We start from the raw sequence: 24424 nt of genomic DNA, 5'->3' as shown, positions 1-24424 counted from the left end.
GGCTGCTGGATGCTGATAAAGTTTGCAAATGTTACAAATGAATCCCCTGTCTTTGCTTATGTTAACCAGACAAATACCCACATACTGTACCTATAAATACCTGTTCTTTTGTACATTTGCATAGCACATAACTCTGAAGTTAGCGTTTTATGGTTAATCGTGTATTCCGTTTCTTGCTCAACTGTTAACAGCGTGGGAATGAGGTCACAGCAGATTTCTGGAAAGACATTGTCGCTGCCATAGATCATAATTATAATACTTCAGCTTTTAAAGGTAAGTCTGTGTGCCTGTGTGTGTTTTTTTTTTGCGTATGAATAGATTACGTATAGCAGCAAGTTTTGATTGCCTGATAAAATAATTTTGTCAAAAAATTATGTTAAATGAACAATGTATCAGACATTAAAATGGATGGATATATTGCAGTTATCTTCTATATTGATTGTTACCTATTATGGTATTTTATCAAAAGGAAAAAAATCTGTATTTTCTGTTGCCATTATATGTTTTCTAAATGTGCAGCCACTGTGCCAATAATTTAATTTAATGGTATTTGTTTTTCTATAAAAAAGATACCGTACACTAGTACCATCAAGAGAGAAACACAATTAGTTGGGAGTAAGATTTTTTTATTATTTTGGTCAATAAGATGTACATAGCATTATGCATCTTGAGCAATATAACAAAGTTACTGACAAAACATCTATTGGACTTTTCCTGACCGGATTATCTATTTCTATATTTCATATATAAATGTGACAAATCCAATACAATATTGTTTTCTTTTTCAAGAATTATTCAATGTATATGACAAACATTACACTATTCAGACAGACACTGAAAAACAAGAATCAACCGCTGTTATTTTATAAGCAAGCACTGTGTGTTTATTCTTTGAATTACTCTTAACTCAATATTAATGCAAGTACAGCAAGAAGTGAAACAATACGTAAAAAAACAAAATAATAAAATGTAAAAAAATCAGAAAATTTCTCGGTCCGATCAGTTGTCGCCTTTCCCTTATAAATTTTGCTACTTTATCTACTGATCTCTTGTAGGGAATTCATTTTCTTTCTATCACCATCCATTTCTGAAATATTCAGAAAGTAAAACTTGCTTTAATTATTACTTATGTTTTGTTTCGGAAAGAAGGCTGAGAGATAAACGGGGGACGGTGTTTCTTTCAGTCGTTCTGGAGTTTACGTTGTGCGCTCGTTTCGACGCTCCGAATCACGTAGAAGCTATGAGGAAGCCGGAGAAAGAGCAGTGGACGTTTTCGGCACCAAAGATTCCATTAGCCTCCTCGTCAGGTGCCTGAACAAAAACGGTGTCGTGCTCGTGCAACTGAAGGACGGCGCTGCCGGTCATCTGGTCCAGAAAGCCATTGTTATATTCATCGTAAGTGAATGTGACGGGCTGGCTGTTTTGGTAGAGTCCCACTAGTGCATTGGCCCCATTAACATGCAAGTGATAGGTGAAGTAGTAAATGCCGGGGATGTGGCAGGTGAAAATTCCGCTGTGGGGGTCGTAGTGGTGCTCAGCGTTATATACGACTTGGTCAAAGCGGATAGGTTCTCCAGCTGGAGGGTACGCCTTAGTCAACACTGCAGTGAAGGCGGACATTGGGATCTTGACCAGGGCAGGCCCCATCATCTCATGCGATTTAATGGGCATGCCTTTGTCATATACAATCTCACCAGGGGGACCAGGTGGGCCAGGAGGTCCCACTGGGCCCGGAAGACCGTCATGTCCCTTGGCCCCGGGAAAACCAGGGGGCCCCTGAGGACCAGCTATTCCCTTAGTTGTCATTCCTGCAGGGCCAGGGGACCCAGGGGGACCTGGGTGACCTTTAAGGCCAGGTACACCTGGAGGACCTACGGGTCCGATTGGCCCTCTGGCTCCTGGAATTCCATTTTCCCCTATTGGTCCCGGTTCTCCTGGTCTCCCTGGAATTCCCTTTGCCCCTGCTGGCCCTGGTCCACCCGGGCTTCCAGATGAGCCTGGAATGCCTATTTCGCCTTTGTAACCTGGTATTCCAGCCGGTCCCTTTGGACCCATTAGGCCTGGTGCCCCTGGGATTCCTGATTTTCCGTCTAAGCCTCGAACTCCCTTCTCACCCTTATATCCCTGTGGTCCGCCTGGTCCCATTGGACCGATGTCTCCTTTCAGGCCCGGGAGCCCGGGCTCTCCCAGTAATCCTCTTGCTCCCTGAGGACCAGCTGGCCCCATAGAGCCAGTAGCCCCAGGTGAACCAGTGTGCCCCATTGGCCCTGGCTCTCCTTTTTGGCCAGTGGTACCAGAGGTGCCTGAAACCCCCCTCTGTCCTGGCTGTCCAGGAATTCCAGGTTTTCCTATTCCTGGTAAACCAGGAGCTCCGGGTATTCCGGGGGGTCCCTGAGAGCCTTTAACCCCTCCAGGGCCAGGCATACCTGGAGCACCATTCTGACCTGGCTTTCCGGGAATCCCTACGCCAGGGACCCCATCAAGACCCTTTATCCCTGGTTTTCCCATTTGTCCTGGAGTCCCATCTCTCCCTGGAAGGCCTGACTTCCCAGGCTCCCCGGGTATTCCAGCTGGACCTGATTTCCCTACCCCAGGAATTCCTGGTGGACCAGAAGGACCCCTAGGACCCACTGGACCTGACTGACCTGAACTTCCAGGAATCCCATATCCCTTCTCTCCTTTTGGGCCTGGTAGACCAGGAATTCCAGGGTGTCCCTTCAGGCCTGGCTCACCTTTAAGCCCCGATGGTCCGGGAAACCCTTGTGGCCCGGGTTTGCCGACAGAAGAAAGCCCTGCAGGTCCGGGACTCCCAGGAGGGCCAGGTGTACCTCTAGGACCCTGTGCTCCAGGTGTGCCCGGTGTACCCCTCTCCCCAGGCATGCCGTTGCTTCCGGGTTTCCCAGGGGCACCTGGCGTGCCTGGTTTGCCAGCCGCGGAGAATCCTGCAGGTCCTGGTGGTCCAGGGGGCCCCTGGGAGCCTGGCTTTCCGTATCCGCTCTGGCCTGGAGGCCCGGATGGTCCAGGTGGCCCAGGTTCGCCTGGTGCCCCCGGGGGTCCGGGAGCACCTGGTGCCTGCACTGCACAAAAAGAAGACATTTATTAGCATGCAGATCATAACAACCATCACCTTTCCTATAATAACACTGTGAAAGATATTTATTATGAGTTCTATACTAAAGATTACGGCTAGATTTGTCACACATTACGAAGGGGCATGGATACGGCTGTTGTAAATCACCGTGCCGCTAGCGCGTCCGAGGCATGAGGATGCTGGCTGACTTTTTTAAAGTGGCAGCAGTTTAGGCAAAGGCATCATTGTGCCAAGAGCAGCGGGAAGGAGGCCACGGAAACTGCAGGTGCTTCTTTTCCAAGGTGCGCCCTACAGCTTTAGCGTCGAATGTAGTTTATGTTTGGCTACTTTCATTTGTATCACCAACTGAAAATGCATCACATATATTTATATAACTAGAAATTCAAAACAGCACGTATTTGTGGTTAGTGTCATTCTCTGTGTTAGAGCGGGGTGCAGGCAGGTGTCATGCATATTTATTTGTACTATGAAGAAAAGATTTTTTTTTTCCTATCAAGAAACGATTGTAATTGAGTTTTTGATGATGCTGGACTCTAAATCAGCTACAGGAATAAGTATAAAGCAAATTAAACAGAAATAAATAAATTACAGATTAGAGAAAATCTGTAGACCAGTGGTAGCCAATCTTATCCGCAAAGGGCCGGTGTGTATGCGGGTTTTTGCTGCAACTCCCTAATTAGATTACTAATTAGAGGACTGATTGGCTGAGGAGTCCTCACACCTGGGTTTGAACAGCTGACCTACAGGTTATCCCAAAAACCTGCATACACACCGGCCCTTTGCGTATAAGATTGGCCACCCCTGCTGTAGACAGAGAAAAGCATGCAGAGAGAAATGATAGGAAAACCCAGACCGTTAGAATATCACATTAAACACATTTTATATGAGGCACTGTTGGTAGTAAATAATCGACTGATGACAGTACAATCTAGATTCCTGTGATGGTGTTGAACGATGTCTTGTAATATTTCACTAGTTTCTCACTATTACCCACTTTTTCAGATTTGATGGACTTTTGCTGGAGATTTTCAGATCCATTCGTCAGATTGCTTAGCCCTTAATTATTACCCTGATTATTTTCTTAGCTGTTTCTGGGTAAGATGTATAAGGGCATGCAATCATTGACTTCTTTTTGTTTTGTAAAAGTTTAATTTGAGATGTTTAAAGGAGACAGCATTTGCTGGTGCTTTTAAAAATGCATGCAGAGATGAGCACATTTTCAGCTGCGTTGAATGCTATTTACCGTTTGGTTTCATCGCCTTCATTCAGGACCCCCCTCTGAAATATTGTCACTATTTAGATCAACTTTATCATCTTTTATGACTTAAACTAGTCGAGGACTTACGTTGACTCCAGTTAATGGGTTAGCATTGGCAGATAAGTCATAAAACTGCCCAGAGCCTTTCAGACCAGCTGGAATCTACAAAGCGATCTGTCACTCAACACATTTTTGTTTAAATTTTAGTGCCTTCATCAGTGAGACGACAAAATTTCTTATTTTCTATCAATGACATATTCACAAGTGGTTTAAACTACAAATTGCCCAAGTGGTAGGATGTGTTTTAACATTATTAATTCAATTGATTTAAAGTAAGTAGCTGATTACACCACATTTAATTGTTACTTAAACTATGCCTTCCAATTCTCCACAGAACCTTAAGTAATAAAAATGTCAAATTAAGACAGAAGGAATCAAAGTGCTTGACTGATGTTTGCTATGGTGATGGAATGAGATATTGTGGATGAGTCATGGGTTTGGCGCGTCTGTGAGAGAAAAGCAAATTCAAATAGCAAATAGAGTTGTCTGGAGCTATGAGGGAATTTGCAAGGATAGATATCAGCGGTGCAGATCTTGTCTCAGAGCACTAAGACACTTCCTCAGGTTTTTCATATCTAAGAAAAGTTCCTGAGCAGTGGCATCGTCTAAGGCAGGGGTCTCCGACTCCGGTCCTGGAGAGCTACTATCCAGTAGGTTTTCTGTCCCACTTGGCTTCTGATGAGCCACACCTGCTCCTGCTATTTACCTGAGAACAGGTGTGGCTCATCAGAAGCCAGGTAGGATTGAAAACCGACTGGATAGTAGCTCTCCAGGACCGGAGTTGGAGACCCCTGGTCTAAGGCAGTGATTCCCAATCCATCTTTGTGACTCTGGCGTTGGGAGGGATTAAAAACACGGACTGTCTGTGGGTCCCCGAGCTCCAGGTTAGGAAACTCTGGTCTAAGGGAATAAGACGTCATGAGCACTGTCAGGAAGATGAGGTGTCTTCAGACCAAAGCGCAGGGTGAGGGTCATGCATTACGGAGTCAGCTTCCTGAGTTTTAATTCTTCGATGGGCTTGATATCTATTTACCAGTCCTCAAAAACTTATGAGGGTCAATATTTAACTGAATATGGAATGGCTAGAATATACTTATAATATTTTATTTAAAAGAATATATATATATCTACATGTGATCCTTAAATAAATTATTTGACTTTAGGGCGGACTTTAAAGTTTTGGAAGAGATACTTCCAAGAGTTGGGCTTCTTGGTTTACAAGCATCAGTATTTTGTAGGACCTTTTGTAGGAGAACAAACTGGAAGTCATTGTTTTTACTTTCCACAATTGCTAATAAGAAGCTTCCAGACTGTCCGTTGGTAACCTACAGATCAGGTTTTACATTGTAACCCAGAGCAGAGTAAGCATTAGTGTTACCTTACTAGCTATAGGGGAACTCTGTGGATCATTAGTGAGGCTGCTGTGGATGTCAGCAGTCATCTGGAAAATTGAAATTGTGTCATCCGTAAGTTTTTTTTTTTTTTTGTTAATTAAAAACTACACCTCTGCATGCTCTGTCCAAGTCCTAACCCCTTTAAAGGTGAAATGTAACTATCACTAATATTAACCATTTTTAGAAAATTTGCGATTCTGGATTAGATTTAAGTTTAAGAATTCAGGATGGTTTCCGTTATATAAAAGAAGAGAGTGGTCTGTTTGGCTATGTTTAGCCAAGTCTGCTAACATTTGTTCTGGAAGTATGGATGAACATTGAGAAAAAGCCTGTTTACATCCTGGCATTTTTTCGCCTCTCTGTATCACCACTTACATCATGCATAAAGGAGTACGGGGCGGTTTGCGGCCAGGACGAAGTGTCTTGGCAGTGAGGACGAGGTTACGGGCGCAGCATGGCGGGGAGGAAGCGATGGCCGCCCGCGAAAGTGCTCATTACGCGGTGCGAGCGGTCGCCACGCTGCCTTAATCTATCAGAACGTCCGTAGCCTTCAGAGGATGAGAGAGCCGACTGGCTCACGCCCACATTGCGACAGACCACGACAGTAGACTTGCCGGGCTTGCCTTGTTTGCCACGCTACACTTGGTGGACTCGGCTAATGACTATTTGAAGTTGCGATGTTTGGTTTAACGTGTGTGTGCGTGTGTGTGCGCTGTGTTCTTGCCATTGTCAACGACTCTTGTTTGTTCCGGTAAGGATATCCAGCCAGCGATTACAGAAGTATATACAAGCGAGTCATTGAACAGAACAACAGAATACTTCATTATGTACTTCAGGATACTGAAGTGAATAAAGTTCAGTCGAAAGGAAGGTCTTGCTGGAACTTAAGGCTGGTCAAAAAACTAGGCTAAATGCGTCTCTGAACAGGCTGGATGTTATATATGGTAGCTTTACGGACATTCAGACTTCATAGTACAGGTGTTTCAGACTCGGATTTCCCCTTTTATTTATTTTTTTCCACAAAAATAATATATTAAAATATGCAGTACTGCAATTCATCCTTCCACTTAGGATTTATTTTGCCTGCCTTAGAAAATTTTTAATCTGAGAGCAGCTTAGAATTAAGGGTGCAGTTTTTCAGATTTACCTGCAGTATGGAGACAGATAACGTTCAGTGTTTTTTTATGGCAAGTTTCCATATTCTTGGTGTTTTTTGACTAGAAGAACCTGAAGCGAAAGCCATTAAAATGTAATTGGGAAGGAAATCGGCTGACATGTTAAGGCTACAAGCACACACTGCGAAAGCAGCTCAACAGGAGATTGTTGTGTGAGCACTTGACTTGTATCAGCCAATCATTTCAGTTGGATTTCATTTAATATCTGAGACCTTTTTTTCCAAATCATTGCTTGAACAGAGAATCTGCTGTAAATTCTGGGATGGAGTACAGTTGTAAATCCCTGTCCTGGTCACTGGCCTCCAAAGAGTCGCCCATGCCTTGAACTTACCATGACCCTTCTTTGGGTAGGGCGCCTTGACGATTTGTCTGGCATGGTATCTATCCGGAGTTGCGTCCACCAAGGTCAGCGACAGAAGAACGACGCTGATCACCCGAAGGTCCATCCTCTCAGGCTAAACCTGTAAGGGAGAGTTGTATAGAAGATACACGTTAGCAAACCATTAGGCGTCCATCGCATCTAAACAGCCCTGCTGGTGAGCGTTCTCTGGAAAAGTCTCATTGTTCTTTAGACATTTGCCACAACATTTCTTCAGGAACAGTATGAAAACCCCATTTCAGAGCCACTAATATGCTCGGGTAACTTAGCTCTCTAAGTGGTGGTCCAAACCTGGCTTTTAACAACCTTAAATCCACCACTCAGTCTGTTTACCCGCTGCAGTGCCAGGGCTCTGTACCACTGGCTTGCTGGACAGTGTGGTACTTTGGCCTAGCATTAAGCAGGTTCTAGTGAACTGGGCCACTGTGTGCATCCCGCAGACTCGGTCCCGAGAACCTTACAGGTGACACATACCAGTGCTGGCTGTTCAGCTCCAAATTTAAAAAAAAAAAAAAAATCTGGGATCCAGGATTCTGTCCTTGCTGCTGCTGTATATCCTTAGGAAGGGAATGTATTGGAAGAACTGCTGGGGTTCGATATGTTTTTTCGGATTTTTATACCCAGCCTGCCCATGGCACTGCTGAAAGTCCGCCCCCTATATAAACACCTCCCTCCTGCAAGAGAGGTTTTAATTAGGGGCTCGTGTTGAGTCACGATGCTCAGGGAAGTTGGAGAGCGGTTTTCTGTAAGCATTTAGACCTGCGATTACCTCGTCTTTAGTGTCACGAGGACCAAGAGGGCCTTCGGTATAGAGCTGAAAAAATAGCTGAACCTCTCTGCTGCTAAGTTAAAAGTTAATGACCCATTTGGTGTTGAGGTGACTTTTACGGTCTCCATCCAAATCGATCCCGTACGATAAACATGTCCTTGATATTCTTTACAGTGTGTTTTTCGCAGATCTGTATAGAATTTCTGTATTTATTCTTGCAGTACTTTGTGATGATGTTTTAATTTAATTATGAAATTGTTAATTAATTAATTTTTAATGGTATGCCAGTCACAGTAAAAGACCATAAAGTATTGTAGCATAACAAACACTAGAGGACAGTATTTAAAGTTTTTTTTAGAGACTAGATCTCCCATCTGCTGACAACATCGCTATTTTTATCCCCATTGTTGTTTATTGCTTTATTTTTAGACGTTTAAACTAAATACAGCATTTCAGTAATTTATGTCCACAATAGCAGCTTTGCTACACATTTCCTCACTTGTTAGATTATATAGGCCTAATTATTTTATACTGTCTCATTTCCGTTACACCGAGTTCCTTTGTTTTTTGGGAGTTACACACAGTGTAGCGCTCGGATCCATGCGGTGACGCATGCAAGCGCTGAATGAGTGATGCCTTTGAGAGAGAAGCTGACAGGCTGAGACGCCTTGCTGACAGCGGTAGGAATCAGTGCGCAGAGCTCAACATTTCCTGACATTCTTGGATTTATGGTACATCAGGTATCCACCCCTTTCTGCCAACTAGTACAGATATTTTTGGAATGAAGTGCATGCTTTCTTTCTTTCTTTCTTTACCATTATTTCTGGACAATGAAGGTTCTTGTTTCCGTTCATAGAACCGTGTATGATATAAGCAGTTCTTAATCAAGTCTTGAGTTTCTGTTTCTGTTGACAGGTATGGTTTTTGCTACCAGTCACTGTCCTGCTTTCCTCGTGAGAAAATATAGCAAACATGAATATCTATCCATCCATCTTCTGTAACCGCTTATCCTATTCAGGACCATTGGGGGTGTGGAACCTACAGGTGCAAGGAGGGGAACTACCCAGAGTGGGGCACCAACCCATCACAGGGCACACACACACCAGTCACTCACACACCATTCACACCAGTGGGCAATTTGGTAACTCCAATCAACCTCAGCATGCTTTTGGACTGTTGGGGGAAACCAGAGTACCCAGAGGAAACCCCATGACAGCACGGGGAGAACATGCAAACTCCACACACAGGGAGCCAGGGTGGAGACTCGAACCCTGGTCCCAGAGGTGTGAGGGAACAGTGCCCACTGGGGCACCGTGCCGCCCCCAAACATGAATACGAGAGTTAAGTCAAAACCAATAGAAATGAGTCAAAGAAGACTATAAGTAGGCATGTTCTAAGGAAAGAGTCATAATGTTGGCATCAGTAGGCATCGGCCTACGGAGCTTGAAGCTTTGTTTGCACTTAGACAATAAGACTATTGATCCCACACTGGGGAGACTTACATGTTGCAGCATCTTAAAGACAAATAGCAACAGAGAACAAACCAAAAAATACTATAACAGTAAAAACTGGCTGTGTTCATCCACCTATTGTCTATAAATACTTGTATGTGGGGTTGGGGTCATGGGCTGTGTGCTGGGTAGCTTACAAGACTGTGACTCTCTTGGTAGCTCATGACACTCAGATCTGCACAATCTTTATTTTTGCATGTATTTATACTGTGGACAAAAGCATTAGATCTATGTTGATGCTAAAACTGATTATCCTCACCTGATATCGGTATTCTGAGCGGGTGGGGGGCGGGGAGGTTGTTTATGACGTGGTCTTCTGTCGATCTTCATCCTCCTCCTTCTAGGTCTGTGTAGCTCACCTCCAACAAGTGACCAGTTAAAATCAAGGCAGGACACTGTAAAGCCTGACTACGATCCTGGCTGTATGATATTTCAATTTGTGCCCCAGTGTCCTGTGGTTTTGTTTTTTTCCAGGAAAGAGTAATAAGATCCATTTTTGTGTTTTTTCCAGGCTTCAGTGATTTCTCCAGATTTGTTTCATTTCAGTTAAAAAAAAAATATTTTATTTGACAGTATTATCAGTTCCCTAGATGATCTGAATATGGAGTAATATTTTACTCCCGGTTTTTCATTTGCTCTTCCTTTTCTGCCAGGGTTTTGTCACATAGAGGTTTATAAACTTTTATGTCTCCATTTGTGTGGGAAGTGAACAGGATTCTGATTTCACATTTTAATATCCATTTGCTAATTGTTTTAATTCCAGTTTTATGAATGAAGGTATCAATAGCAGTTCTTTAGGTTAAATGTGGACAAAATTATGTAGTAAAAACAAGTTTTGAAATCACTGAGGTGCAATTTGCTGGGACCTTCAGATGAAACCTCTATAGATCTTATTTCGATTTGCTGAAAAGTTTTTGGGAAGTAAGTCCTGAATGGAGCTAAACATTACGGCAAGTTTGTTTTCTCTTATTTACTTTCTAGCTCAAATGGAGGATGTTTGTGTTCATTTCAGTGTTCTTGAGGTTTGCCTAATTGCCTAAGTTCACTTACCTCAGTCCTTTCAGTAAAGTCCTTTGGATCTGAGCTGATGACTAGACAAGCCTCTGGTCACTGGTCCAGCTTCAGATCCTGTTTCCTCGCTGAGAGGATATTTTGATTTGTGGGACTTGGTGCTGAGGTGACTAAAGGAGAAACCTCCTGCCATCCAGTTACATCGTCCTCTACTCACTACCTTCCTTTTCTGAAGGTCCTGTAATTATTCACATGGGTCCTTTCAAACAAACGTGAAATATCAGAATGCTGTTGTATGCAGATTGTCTGGTCGTATATGTATGATATAGATACGTATGACAGGCTTTCATGTAGTAGCTTAATAGGGTCAGCTTTGACATTTCATAACTTGTAAATAACCTGTTAAAAAGAAAGAAGATTGAATTGCCCATGAGAGTTGGGCAAGAAGTTAGTGCTTTACAGTCATTTATTCTAATGACAATAAGTCATGACTCTGTTCATATCCATATAATATAAAAATGGAACCACCGGGGGGGGCGGGGGGGTTGCTGACCAGATACTTTATATAGACACAGTAACTAGATGTTGGCTGCCTGTGAAATTGTAGGTTTGCACTGTGCATAGAATTATTGTCATCATATCATAGCAGTTTCTAACCAGCTGTGGAATTTGACTCAGAGCGAAGGGCTTATGTACTCATGTGTATGGTTTTGGGTTCATTCTCCTTTCATTTTCTATTTAATTTGTTGCAAAATATATTGGAGTCTCTGTCCGGCATGAACAGCGTCCGTGTCATTAACGTGCTGTGGCCCAGATCGCGTGTCATTAACGTGCTGTGGCTCAGATCGCGTGTCATTAACGAGCTGTGGCCCAGATCGCGTGTCATTAACGTGCTGTGGCCCAGATCGCGTGTCATTAACGTGCTGTGGCCCAGATCGCGTGTCATTAACGCGCTGAGGCCCAGATCTCGTGTCATTAACGCGCTGTGGCCCAGTTCCCGTGTCATTAACGCGCTGTGGCCCAGTTCCCGTGTCATTAACGCGCTGTGGCCCAGATCGCGTGCCATTAACGCGCTGTGGCCCAGATCGCGTGTCATTAACGCGCTGTGGCCCAGATCGCGTGTCATTAACGCGCTGTGGCCCAGATCCTGTGTCATTAACGCGCTGTGGCCCAGATCGCGTGTCATTAACGCGCTGAGGCCCAGATCCCGTGCCATTAACGTGCTGTGGCCCAGATCGCGTGTCATTAACGCACTGTGGCCCAGATCCCGTGTCATTAACGCGCTGTGGCCCAGATCCCGTGCCATTAACGTGCTGTGGCCCAGATCGCGTGTCATTAACGCGCTGTGGCCCAGATCGCGTGTCATTAACGTGCTGTGGCCCACGCGCACAAGTCTGGATGGGCAATCACCCCGGTTCTGAGATGTTGCCCAGCTGTAGATTTCCTGTAGAGTTAGATGAGTCCCAAGGGCAGCACCTAGCAATGTTTTTTTCATGCTGGTTTGCATGTTTTTGTGAGATTATGAACATCTCAAAATAATTACTGTGGAAAACAATATTGAGAAAGAACAAGTATTGTGGAAAAAAGCAAAAAAAAAAAACTGCACATATGGCAAACTGCTCTACTGGTGACTAAACTGATGGTAAGAATGAGATATGTGAAAACACACATTAAAATATGCTGACAATAATGTACACATAACCTGTTGTCTTATTAAAAAGCTTTTTTTCTGAATTGGTGTGCCAAGCCTTAATCCCTGCGCTAAATTACGGTAATTCGCATGCATTAGTTGTGAATGTTTTCATAAAGGTATTTTTAGTCCCCGTACAAAATATGTGATGCTTCATAAAAAATTCCCTTGGGGACACTACTAAAATGGCAGGGTGCGAAAAGCATTTTTCATTTGGTTGTTTCCTTTTGGTTGATTGATAGTTCTGCATTGAATATTTTGCTTTTATGGTTTTGTAATTGTTGACAGACCCATTTGGATCTGTTTTTGATAGAGATGAACAGAATGTGAAATGGCATGAAACACTGAGTGTTTTTGGATGTCTATAATTTTAATTCCTTTTCTGCTGGATTTCATCTTAAGACCGCCTTCTGCCATTCATGTTTTTAAGACTGAAACGCTTAACTTTGCCTTAACTTTACCTTTTAACGAAACATTATTCTCCGTTAACCTTCACCTTAAACATGTGCCTGTTGGATTGAAAACACACACAACCCAGATTAAGAATTATACCAAAATCATATGGTGATGAAATATATGAGAAACAGCAGGAAGACCCACATTGTTCGCCTGCATCACCCAGGTGCAAACAGGTCAGCTGATCAAAACAAGCATGTAGTCTAGCTGCTTTTCTGTATCGTTTGTAGTGTTTCAGCAGTTTTTAGTGTTGCCTGTGTATTTAAAATGTGAGTCTTCAGTCACACTCTGCGTTAATAGAATTACTGTTGAGTTTGATGCGCATGGTGTGGGGGTGTGTTTGAGAGTGGAAATGTGAAGACGCGAGATTATTGTGCTCTGGAAGCCTTGATTGTTGTAGCAGAACACAGAGACCTTTAAAGACAGAGTACTGTTCCCTCCTTCCCAAAATGGATATTTCTTTGGTCCAGCAAGACTGTTATGGGACAGCACAGATGAAGTTGGCTGACAAGATGCTTATTGTCTAGGAGTAATTAGAGAAGTATGTGAGGAATCGAGCCCTGTTTACGTCCCCCACCTGTGCCTCCATCTCACAGCTGAATGGGTCATTTTGCTCTTGTTTGTATGCATCAATGCAACACGTGCAGCTGCAGTTTCGAAGTGTCAACATCCACCACCAGCACAAAAACACTGACACCTTGTACTGGAACGATTGAGGTTTCAGAAACACCTCTCTGCTTCTCAGCTTTGTGTAGATAGTATCTGTGTTCTTTTGTCTCCTTTACTGGGGAGATGTTTGAGAGAAGGATCCAGGGCATGCAGTTCCGGAAGATACCTGTAGTGGTCATTCAGGCGAATCCAAAAATAAGGTGTTCCATCCTTCTTCACGAAAGTCTCATTTGACACATATCAAGGGCTTTTAGCCTCCTGATTTACAACCGCAAGTAAACAAATGCTCTTCTAGAAGAGAGTTGTGGTTCATTAACCTGTAGTAATTGCAACAGTCGATATCTTGTCAAAAAATTATTTGATGCAGTTGTCTGATTTCTTATAGTGTGGAATCTTGGGAATAACAAAGCAACAGATAACATTGTCATTTTCAGGACTGTGCATAAGTTCATGAAAATGGTGTTTAAATTATCTTCATTTAAGTGTACAACTATGATATTATGTTTGTCAACGTGTGTCAGCTTAACCATTTGAAAAACCTCTCCTAAAGTCACCCTGATATTTGCAGCTATTCAATACAGCCATGATTTCTTGGCTTGACCACTAGCACACCTTATGTGTCCAATCAATACTTCTTTGACTATTTAAACTAATTAATTAATTATTTGAGCTGGTGGTGAAATTTAATGAATGCATGGAACGGCTGAGGTGCCCCTAAGGAGAGGTTTGGGAACTGAAGCGGTGTTGATCTAGTCATAAACATAATACACACACACACACACACACACACACCAAACGCAAATGTGCTCTTTAGTAAATACCTACTGCCCTTGCTCTTTTATTACAGACACTGTCAATGAAAGAACATCATTACACAGATTACCAGAGGTGGGTAATTCAGGTCCAGAGAGTAAAAGTCCAGACCGGGATTTTGTTTCAACCAACCAGCTGAGTTCTCTGTGACCGTGACTCTTTATGCTCAAGTGGTTGTTTGAAACAAACCTGGAATTACCCAACTCTACTGCAAATTACATATTAAAAGAAAAGTATGTCTCTAGGAGTGTTGGTTCGTACATTTCTGATTTGACTATAGCTAACGAGTTTTGTACCTTTTGGAATCTTAACACTTCAGCACCCAGCGGAATGTTTGAGAGAAAATGCACTGGAATAATGTTAAGTGTCCCTGTAGAAGGTGTGATTGCCAGTACTCAGCAGCACAGCCTTTCCACTGGCACAGGGACGGTATCTGTGTTTGCCCAGCTGGTTAGAGCCACGCTGTACTCAGCAGCACAGCCTTTCCACTGGCACAGGGACGGTCTCTGTGTTTGCCCTGCTGGTTAGAGCCACGCTGTACTCAGCAGCACAGCCTTTCCACTGGCACAGGGACGGTCTCTGTGTTTGCCCTGCTGGTTAGAGCCACGCTGTACTCAGCAGCACAGCCTTTCCACTGGCACAGGGACGGTCTCTGTGTTTGCCCTGCTGGTTAGAGCCACGCTGTACTCAGCAGCACAGCCTTTCCACTGGCACAGGGACGGTCTCTGTGTTTGCCCTGCTGGTTAGAGCCACGCTGTACTCAGCAGCACAGCCTTTCCACTGGCACAGGGACGGTCTCTGTGTTTGCCCTGCTGGTTAGAGCCACGCTGTACTCAGCAGCACAGCCTTTCCACTGGCACAGGGACGGTCTCTGTGTTTGCCCTGCTGGTTAGAGGCATGCTGTACTCAGCAGCACAGCCTTTCCACTGGCACAGGGACGGTATCTGCGTTTGCTTTGATGGTTAGCGCCACGCTGTACTCAGCAGCACAGCCTTTCCACTGGCACGGGGACGGTCTCTGTGTTTGCCCTGCTGGTTAGAGGCATGCTGTACTCAGCAGCACAGCCTTTCCACTGGCACAGGGACGGTATCTGCGTTTGCTGTGATGGTTAGCGCCACGCTGTACTCAGCAGCACAGCCTTTCCACTGGCACAGGGACAGTCTCTGTGTTTGCTCTGCTGGTTAGAGCCTCGTCATAGAGGATAGGGGGAATTTTAATTTCTTTTTTTGCTTCTAGCATAGAATAAATATGTCAGGCAGAGACGGGCTGGGTGGCCCTGGGCTGGGGGGGGGGACGATCTGTCGGGAGTATCAGTGCCGGAATGAATCCCTGATTTTTGGCTTATTATTATCCCTTAAAGGGATTGGAGGAATTGTATAACAACAATAAGATAAGATACCATACGATAAGATGAGTCCTAACTCCCCTCCGCAGGTGGAGATTCTTTTGCTTATTTTTACTGTTGCTACAGTAGTCTGGCCGCGTGAGCATCCTCGGGGAGGGAAGCTACAGGGCGCGTTCCGGTTTTCCTGTCTTCCAGACCTGTGCCTTTCATGTAGCCTCCTGCAGAGCAGTGTGACCCTGTACTGGGTGGATGAATGTGTAGATGGAGGTTCTGGCTCCGCCGCATTGCTTTTGATTCGTAAGGAAGTGTTGAGTCATTCTGACTGCCTAGAAGAGTAATGTTCGCCTGCGGTTGTGCGCTACTGCGGCACGCGGTGCTTATGGGTTATGGTACACAAAACAGTCTATACCCAGTAGCCGGTCAAGGGTGCGTTGTTCTTCACTGAAGCCGTTTAATGGTAGCCCTGATGTGGTCGTTGTGGCCAAGCACGATTCACTCAGGCAACACGTGGAGAGACTTTGCTTTTGGTTATAGGCTTGATTGTTCTTTTTTTAAATTATATGTGCAAGTTATTCATTTAAATGAGTAAGTAAACCATACAAACATTCTGTTTATATGAAGTATGGGGTTGAAACTTTGCGTTTTTGCTCTGTATGGACCAACTCACTTCACATTCTTCCTTGGTTTTTGGGAAAAATGAATTCCTGCAGAAAAATCATGTTTAAATGGATTTTTGGACCGGCGTATGAGTCTACTGTACTTTGGTTAGCCAAAATGGAAAACATTTTGGGTATAGGTTCAGGTCATGTTGGGGAGTGTGCACTGATGCAGCGTGTTGCTGCACCCACCACACGACAAAACTCTTCGGGATCCCGGCCGGCGACCCCCCAGGCAGATACAGGGTCCAGTCCCGCCCCCCGGAAATGGCCATCCATCTGCCGCAGCCAGGTGTCACGTGGGCGTCCCCTCAGCAATGAGGATCCTGTGAGCCGGATCACCCTCAGAGAAACGCGCCACATGGCCGTAGTGCCGTAACTGATGCTCCCTCACAATGCAGGTAATGTGCCTCATTCGGGACTCCTCTATCAACCGCTCATTCGACACAAAGTCAAACCAGCCGTACCCAAGGATTCTCCGAAGGTGTCCTGTCATCATCTCAGAGAAGTATAGAAATAAATATTCAAAGGAAAAGTAAAGTTGCCTTTTTGTTCCCCTCAAATGCAGCTACTCCTTATAAGGGGTCTGTGAGAAGATTATGCCTGAACAGAGGCCTGATTGACAGTGGTGATTTACAGTGGTGATTTACAGTGAATATGGTGGAGTGCGCCTGACAGTTTACTATTTTCTGTTTTTTTTTAAAATTTTTTTTATTTTCCTTAATCCCGCAAAGTTTTTGACAGCTCAGATTCACTTCAGGCCGTATTTTGGTTTCCTTGGCGGGCTGTGAATTTTAAATAAGGGAAAATGTCACTGCTGTATTTAGATACTGCAATGTATTATTGCTCTGATGCTTCTACAGAGAAGCTTTGATGAAGGAATGTATGTTTACTGTGTCAGGTCAGTAGCTTTCCTACTAATTATTAAATACGCTCGCAAATGTGACTCGGGTGATCAGTGAGTTTTTTCCAGATATACTTTTGTCCTGTAAGTAGTGTTTTTCCACAGTAATAAGTCCAGAAGTATTAATATATATATATATATTTCATTTTATGGTTCTTTTTTGCCTGGACATGCACACGGTCAGACCCACGGAGCTGATGATCATACTGAGCCTCTCCGTCATACTTCATTCTGTGATTTGCGGAGCTAAATGGAGTGAAGAATTTTGTTTGTGTGTGTAATTTGGGACTTGATCTGCGATTGGAAAGGGACCTGGCAGACTTTTCGTTTTTGACGTGGAAATGTTATTTTTAGTTTCCCTCGTTGGTTACAGGTTCGTCCAAGTTTATTGTGATGTATAAGACTGTGGCATTTTACTCCGAGAACTTTTTTCTGATGTGATGCAGTCCTTGCTAGTGGATTTCTGATAGAGTGGAAGGGCTGTTTTCTAAAGATCGACTGGAACGTGGGACAGAGCAGAACAAATTTTACCCATAAAATATTCCAGAAAATATCCAGTTGTACACCTGACAGTTATTTGCTTGATTATTGGGATTCCTCGATGTCCAGAACATGTTTTTTGTTATGGTTTTTTTCTTACTTCAGTCCAAACGCAAGTCGAGGGCCCTAGGAAATATCCGTGCCATGTCTCTGAGGGGATTAAGCGACTTACCCCCGTTAGCCAAGCCCGACATCTTTCTGGGGGGCGTCTGCAGCAGTCAGCCAGTAAGGCCTGGCCGTGTCAGACCCTCTCCTCCCCAGCGGGATGACAGGTCAGCGTCTTATGCTTTGGAGGATAGATGACAGGATTGTTTATTTTTATACGTTTCATTGAAGGAATACAGCTCAAAGTGCTTTACAGTATAATATACCTGAAAATAAACATAGAAACAAGATGGATAAAATGAAATTAAATAAAATTTCATGAAATTTAAAGGAGAGTAGTAAAAGCCTAGGTTGTATCTGCCTCAAAATTGTATTGATAGATTAATTAAACATAACATTATAACATAGAAGTCATAAAATCAAGTCAAATACAGCATTTTATGTTGTTGTGCAGTGTGTATTATGTTTGCACCAGAACTGCCAATTTGCTTGCTGTGAACTCCTGTTTAAAATAAGACTAAATGTTTTATACATTTAAATGTGCATTCGTGTTTATTTTTTTTTCCTCAGTGCAAAAACACTCATCCAGCCTCGAAACCACTTACAGTACGGAGTGACAGTGAGCTTGTTGTCCGTTACGGCAGGCCGTGCCAGCCCAGTGCGGGGCACACTCACACATGGTAGCTGGCCTGCTGACATCACTTCCTGTAGCCACATGGTTCTCGGTTGTGGGAGGAAGCACATGCAGGAACAGGGCTGAGATTGAGACCTACGGCCCTAGAGATATGATGTAACAGCACTATCCACGAAACTACCCTGCCCCCCCTCAACAGCACTATCCACGAAACCACCCTGTCCCCCCCATGCAAATACGGTATCAATCAGCTTGGTGGCGACTTGCTTTTTAAAATAAATAAGCAAACTGAAAACTGTCTCTAAATCTTGCATTTGTCACAATACTGCAGCTTATTTATAGTTTTTCTGTTCTATTTTTTATTCAAAAGACAGGCAGCAATGTGCGCTGTACTCAGCAGCACAGCCTTTCCACTGGCACAGGGACGGTCTCTGTGTTTGCCCTGCTGGTTAGAGCCACGCTGTACTCAGCAGCACAGCCTTTCCACTGGCACAGGGACGGTCTCTGTGTTTGCCATGCTGGTTAGAGCCACGCTGTACTCAGCAGCACAGCCTTTCCACTGGCACAGGGACGGTCTCTGTGTTTGCCCTGCTGGTTAGAGCCACGCTGTACTCAGCAGCACAGCCTTTCCACTGGCACAGGGACGGTCTCTGTGTTTGCCCTGCTGGTTAGAGCCACGCTGTACTCAGCAGCACAGCCTTTCCACTGGCACAGGGACGGTCTCTGTGTCTGCTCTGCTGGTTAGAGCCACGCTGTACTCAGCAGCACAGCCTTTCCACTGGCACAGGGACGGTCTCTGTGTTTGCTCTGCTGGATAGAGCCACGCTGTACTCAGCAGCACAGCCTTTTCACTGGCACAGGGACGGTCTCTGTGTTTGCCCTGCAGGTTAGAGCCACGCTGTACTCAGCAGAATAGCCTTTCCACTGGCACAGGGACGGTCTCTGTGTTTGCCCTGCTGGTTAGAGCCACGCTGTACTCAGCAGCACAGCCTTTCCACTGGCACAGGGACGGTCTCTGTGTTTGCCATGCTGGTTAGAGCCACGCTGTACTCAGCAGCACAGCCTTTCCACTGGCACAGGGACGGTCTCTGTGTTTGCCCTGCTGGTTAGAGCCACGCTGTACTCAGCAGCACAGCCTTTCCACTGGCACAGGGACGGTCTCTGTGTTTGCCCTGCTGGTTAGAGCCACGCTGTACTCAGCAGCACAGCCTTTCCACTGGCACAGGGACGGTCTCTGTGTCTGCTCTGCTGGTTAGAGCCACGCTGTACTCAGCAGCACAGCCTTTCCACTGGCACAGGGACGGTCTCTGTGTTTGCTCTGCTAGATAGAGCCACGCTGTACTCAGCAGCACAGCCTTTTCACTGGCACAGGGACGGTCTCTGTGTTTGCCCTGCAGGTTAGAGCCACGCTGTACTCAGCAGAATAGCCTTTCCACTGGCACAGGGACGGTATCTGTGTTTGCCCTGCTGGTTAGAGCCACGCTGTACTCAGCAGCACAGCCTTTTCACTGGCACAGGGACGGTCTCTGTGTTTGCCCTGCAGGTTAGAGCCATGCTGTACTCAGCAGCATAGCCTTTCCACTGGCACAGGGACGGTCTCTGTGTTTGCCCTGCAGGTTAGAGCCATGCTGTACTCAGCAGCATAGCCTTTCCACTGGCACAGGGACGGTCTCTGTGTTTGATCTGCTGGTTAGAGCCTCGTCATAGAGGTTAGGGGGAATTTTAATTTCTTTTTTTGCTTCTAGCATAGAATAAATATGTCAGGCAGAGACGGGCTGGGTGGCCCTGGGCTGGGGGGGGGGACGATCTGTCGGGAGTATCAGTGCCGGAATGAATCCCTGATTTTTGGCTTATTATTATCCCTTAAAGGGATTGGAGGAATTGTATAACAACAATAAGATAAGATACCATACGATAAGATGAGTCCTAACTCCCCTCCGCAGGTGGAGATTCTTTTGCTTATTTTTACTGTTGCTACAGTAGTCTGGCAAAGTGATCCTCGTGCATGATAGATGTAACCGTCGTTAAAACAGCACACTTTCTGGGCCTCGTTGGAATTACCATCTGTGTCTCGGGTTGGAATTTCCCCGCTCTGCCCGGTGAGATTTCACCTCCGCACCACAGCAGCATCCGTCAGCGTGACTGCCGTGTGTCACCACAGCAGACCGTGGCTCATTTGGCTGGGATTTGAAATTGAATCTTTAGTTTCAGCCTCCAGCCCCTCTGTCCTCTAATCAGCAGCTGTGTCTCCCCGCCGACAGCAGGCATGTGGAGGAGAAGATGCGTCCAGCTTCTAGGCCATCAAAGCTTTAAACGCCCAGGGATACCAAGTGGCCACACTCCCATGAACACTCTGCCCCCCACCCCAACCCCCCACCCCCACTTCCAGTACTACTGTCATTTACTACAAGACTGAATAAAACACCAGAGTCTGACAGGAAATATAATGTATAACCATCTCCAGAGACTTCCTCTGGTATGTCACTGAATTATAGGTCCATACTTTACTTTACACATACACTTAGCCACATTAATTTAGTGTGTTGTGTGTTAATTTGATTATTTTCAGGGGTATAATGATATTGTGCATAACTTATGAATTCTTTTATGGGTTGTTGCTGTGGATGGACTGGGGTATGTTTGCAGGATAGTTTTGGTTTACAGTGAGAGGTGATCGTTTGATAATTTCCTTTAGATTTTTAATGAAATAGCTACTGTATCATGTCCATGTGACCGTGCTTGAATTATGTGGTGGATTCCTGCATCGTATTCAGTGAATTTCCAGGATTTGTCCTTATATTCAACCCAAGAGGTTACATGAAAACATACGAAAACAGACACACTGGTACTAAGCTTCTCCAGGTTCTGAGGATATTTTGTTTGCCAGTACGAGTCTAAATGTCACCGCCGTAATGCTGGAATTGCCCCACTGCAAATCATTCTGCAGTCCTTGGCCATTTTAGGGTCTGCCAGTCTAAATGGGAGCTGAGACTGGAACTTATTTAGCCAGAATGTGCTAGAAACGGACATGCAGCAGTCTAGAGAAGTGGAAACTGGCCAGCGATGATCCGAACGTTATATCCCCTCCTCCCTACTTTGTTTTTTTTGTAATGACAGATTTGAAAGTCGGTAGTTTTTCTTTTGGAGAAGAGTAACTCTGCACTTGGCATCCAGACATATGAAAGCCTTCACTTTTTTCTGCCGGATTTGATGTATGGACACAAACAGCTCATTTAGCTCTTTGATTACTTTTCACCAACTTTGTTTTGTATTTTAAATACAGTTTTGGAGATAGAGGCCCCACAGAAGATCTTTAAAATCCGTATGTCTCTCAGAAGCGCTGCCTGCTCTCTCTGGGGGGTAACTGGAGAAGCTGCAGGCCTGCTCTCTCTGGGGGGTAACTGGAGAAGCTGTTGACCTGCCACCTCTGGGAGGTAACTGGAGAAGCCTTCACGGCCTGCCATCTCTGGGGGGTAACTGGAGAAGCTGCAGGCCTGCCACCTCTGGGGGGTAACTGGAGAAGCTGCAGGCCTGCTCTCTCTGGGGGGTAACTGGAGAAGCTGCAGGCCTGCCACCTCTGGGGGGTAACTGGAGAAGCCTTCACGGCCTGCCATCTCTGGGGGGTAACTGGAGAAGCTGCAGGCCTGCCACCTCTGGGGGGTAACTGGAGAAGCTGCAGGCCTGCCACCTCTGGGGGGTAACTGGAGAAGCTGCAGGCCTGCCACCTCTGGGGGGTAACTGGAGAAGCTGCAGGCCTGCCACCTCTGGGGGGTAACTGGAGAAGCTGCAGGCCTGCCACCTCTGGGGGGTAACTGGAGAAGCTGCAGGCCTGCCACCTCTGGGGGGTAACTGGAGAAGCTGCAGGCCTGCCACCTCTGGGGGGTAACTGGAGAAGCTGTTGACCTGCCACCTCTGGGAGGTAACTGGAGAAGCCTTCACGGCCTGCCATCTCTGGGGGGTAACTGGAGAAGCTGCAGGCCTGCCACCTCTGGGGGGTAACTGGAGAAGCTGCAGGCCTGCCACCTCTGGGGGGTAACTGGAGAAGCTGCAGGCCTGCCACCTCTGGGGGTAACTGGAGAAGCTGCAGGCCTGCCATCTCTAGGGGGTAACTGGACAATCTGTCCCAGGCACGGCCAGGAGAGGGGCCCTGGTGGGAGGGGTTGTGTGTCAGGGGGGCTCGGTTGAAGCTGTTTTTTTCTGGTCAGGAATTATACACAGTGGGCTAGCTGCCTAGAATAAACTCTAGGCTCCCCTGACCCTCTCTTGGATGGATGGATGGATGGATGGATGGGCGGAGTTCTTAAAAGTAGGGACGTGCATCTCCATCACTGATGCCAATGCGATACACATCTCCACGCATTGCCAGTGATGTGATACTTTAAATATACATGCTAGTAATGTGACAGGATATGATTGACTGCTAACCTTACCATACCTACTCCAAAGGCTTAAGCCAAAAGCCCTGTGAGTGCTAAGGGTCCTGAGTAATGTCACATCTGGCTGCCATAATAACATCTGAGCTATCAGGATGCAAGACCATCATCCATTTAACCTGAATTGTGTGTGTGTGTGGGGGGGGGTGTTTCCTACACCACCCTGACCTTGTACTGGTTTTGTAAGATGGGTGTTCTGTTAATTCTGTGATGAAAAATGAAGACGCAGTAGAAGGTCTTTTTAACCAGTTTCTGGAGAGATACTAGCAGCTGGGTTTGTACTGGAATTAGTCTTCTCTAAGTGGGACTTATGTGGAAAATACTGAGAAGTATCATGGATGCTTTGGTTTAATCTCTTTGAATGTTCTTCATAGTGCCATGACACTCGACCAGTCAGCGCCAGCATCTGCGCTTTGTGTCTTTCTTTGATTTCCACTAATATCTCAGCAGCATTCAGTCCTCTTTGGATGAATGATGAATGAAACCAAACAAAAGCTTCCTGCCACGTTTTCAAGGAGGTGACAGTGGGGCATGTTCTTCTCTACCTCGAGGAGATGCAGAACGAGTCCATCCTCATCATCTCCCTCATCGTCTCCCTCATCGTCTCCCTCATCGTCTCCCTCATCGTCTCCCTCATCGTCTCTCTCATCGTCTCCCTCATCGTCTCCCTCATCGTCTCTCTCATCGTCTCTCTCATCGTCTCCCTCATCGTCTCCCTCATCGTCTCTCTCATGGTATCTCTCCTCATTCTCTCATCATCTCCCTCATCGTCTCCCTCATCGTCTCTCTCATCGTCTCCCTCATCGTCTCCCTCATCATCTCCCTCATGGTCTCCCTCATCGTCTCCCTCATCGTATCTCTCTTCTTGTGGTGCCCGACGCCATCTGCACCAATCCGTTTTGCATACAGAGGAGGATGCAAACGGCCGCATTATTAAGGCAGTCTAACGCCAGCCTGCAGGCCTGTGAGCTTTATTTATGTCCCCTCCGTATGTTCAGCTGCTGGGTTACATGGACGCTTTTGGAAGGTCGGGAATTTCAAGAGCTTTAGGTTTTCATGCCTCTCACCGATATCATTACCCTGAGTTTGCAAATTATGATTCTCCTTTTCTTTCCTCTGCCGCAAAAGACTGAAAAATGCGTCATAAGGGACTCGACGCAGCAATTTGTGGCAGCTCTGCTAAATATGGCTGCGGCATCGGCTGTGTTTGTCACTTTGCGTTTCCCCCCAGGGGTCAGACAGGTGCAATGCAGCCCCCTGCCTGGACACGGGCCCCCATGGAAATGCAGCTAGTGCTGCGTATTTTAAAAGGCTGTATCGTTGGCAAGCACCAGTTTTTAACAATAAAGCACAGAGTTTATAATAGTTGCAAGTAGTAAAACAGTTTTATTTTTATTTTTTTTATTTTTTTTAGATGAGCTAAGTTTTTCTTTGTGGGTTCTTTGCTATTTTTTACTAGCTGGCTCTGAATTTACATGAGAAATTGTTAAAGGAAAAATAAAAGATTCCTTGTTGGCCCCGTAGGGTGATT

At 45.4% G+C, this 24424-nt stretch overlaps 2 protein-coding genes across 2 annotated transcripts in view; one reads left to right on the top strand and one right to left on the bottom strand.

Annotated features, from left to right (window-relative positions):
- The window catches only part of nt5dc1 (5'-nucleotidase domain containing 1), a 52787-nt gene that overhangs the window by 6463 nt on the left and 21900 nt on the right, over nucleotides 1-24424 (top strand). The window contains exon 6 of the mRNA XM_023810205.2: nucleotides 192-273. Coding sequence (XP_023665973.1) covers nucleotides 192-273 — 82 coding nt within the window. The remainder of the gene's footprint in view (nucleotides 1-191; nucleotides 274-24424) is intronic.
- col10a1b (collagen, type X, alpha 1b) lies at nucleotides 610-7958 on the bottom strand. Its single transcript, XM_023810199.2, has 3 exons — nucleotides 7832-7958; nucleotides 7310-7439; nucleotides 610-3077 (listed from the first exon to the last, which is right to left on the bottom strand). Exons 2-3 carry the CDS (start codon nucleotides 7422-7424, stop codon nucleotides 1228-1230), a joined length of 1965 nt encoding a protein of 654 aa, XP_023665967.2. The 5' UTR covers nucleotides 7425-7439; nucleotides 7832-7958; the 3' UTR covers nucleotides 610-1227.

Source organism: Paramormyrops kingsleyae, chromosome 19 (assembly GCF_048594095.1).
Source record: "Paramormyrops kingsleyae isolate MSU_618 chromosome 19, PKINGS_0.4, whole genome shotgun sequence".
NCBI classification, from domain to species: Eukaryota; Metazoa; Chordata; class Actinopteri; order Osteoglossiformes; family Mormyridae; genus Paramormyrops; species Paramormyrops kingsleyae.
The sequence above is the reverse complement of the archived record's forward strand: the minus strand, read 5'-3'. Positions and strand labels throughout refer to the sequence as shown.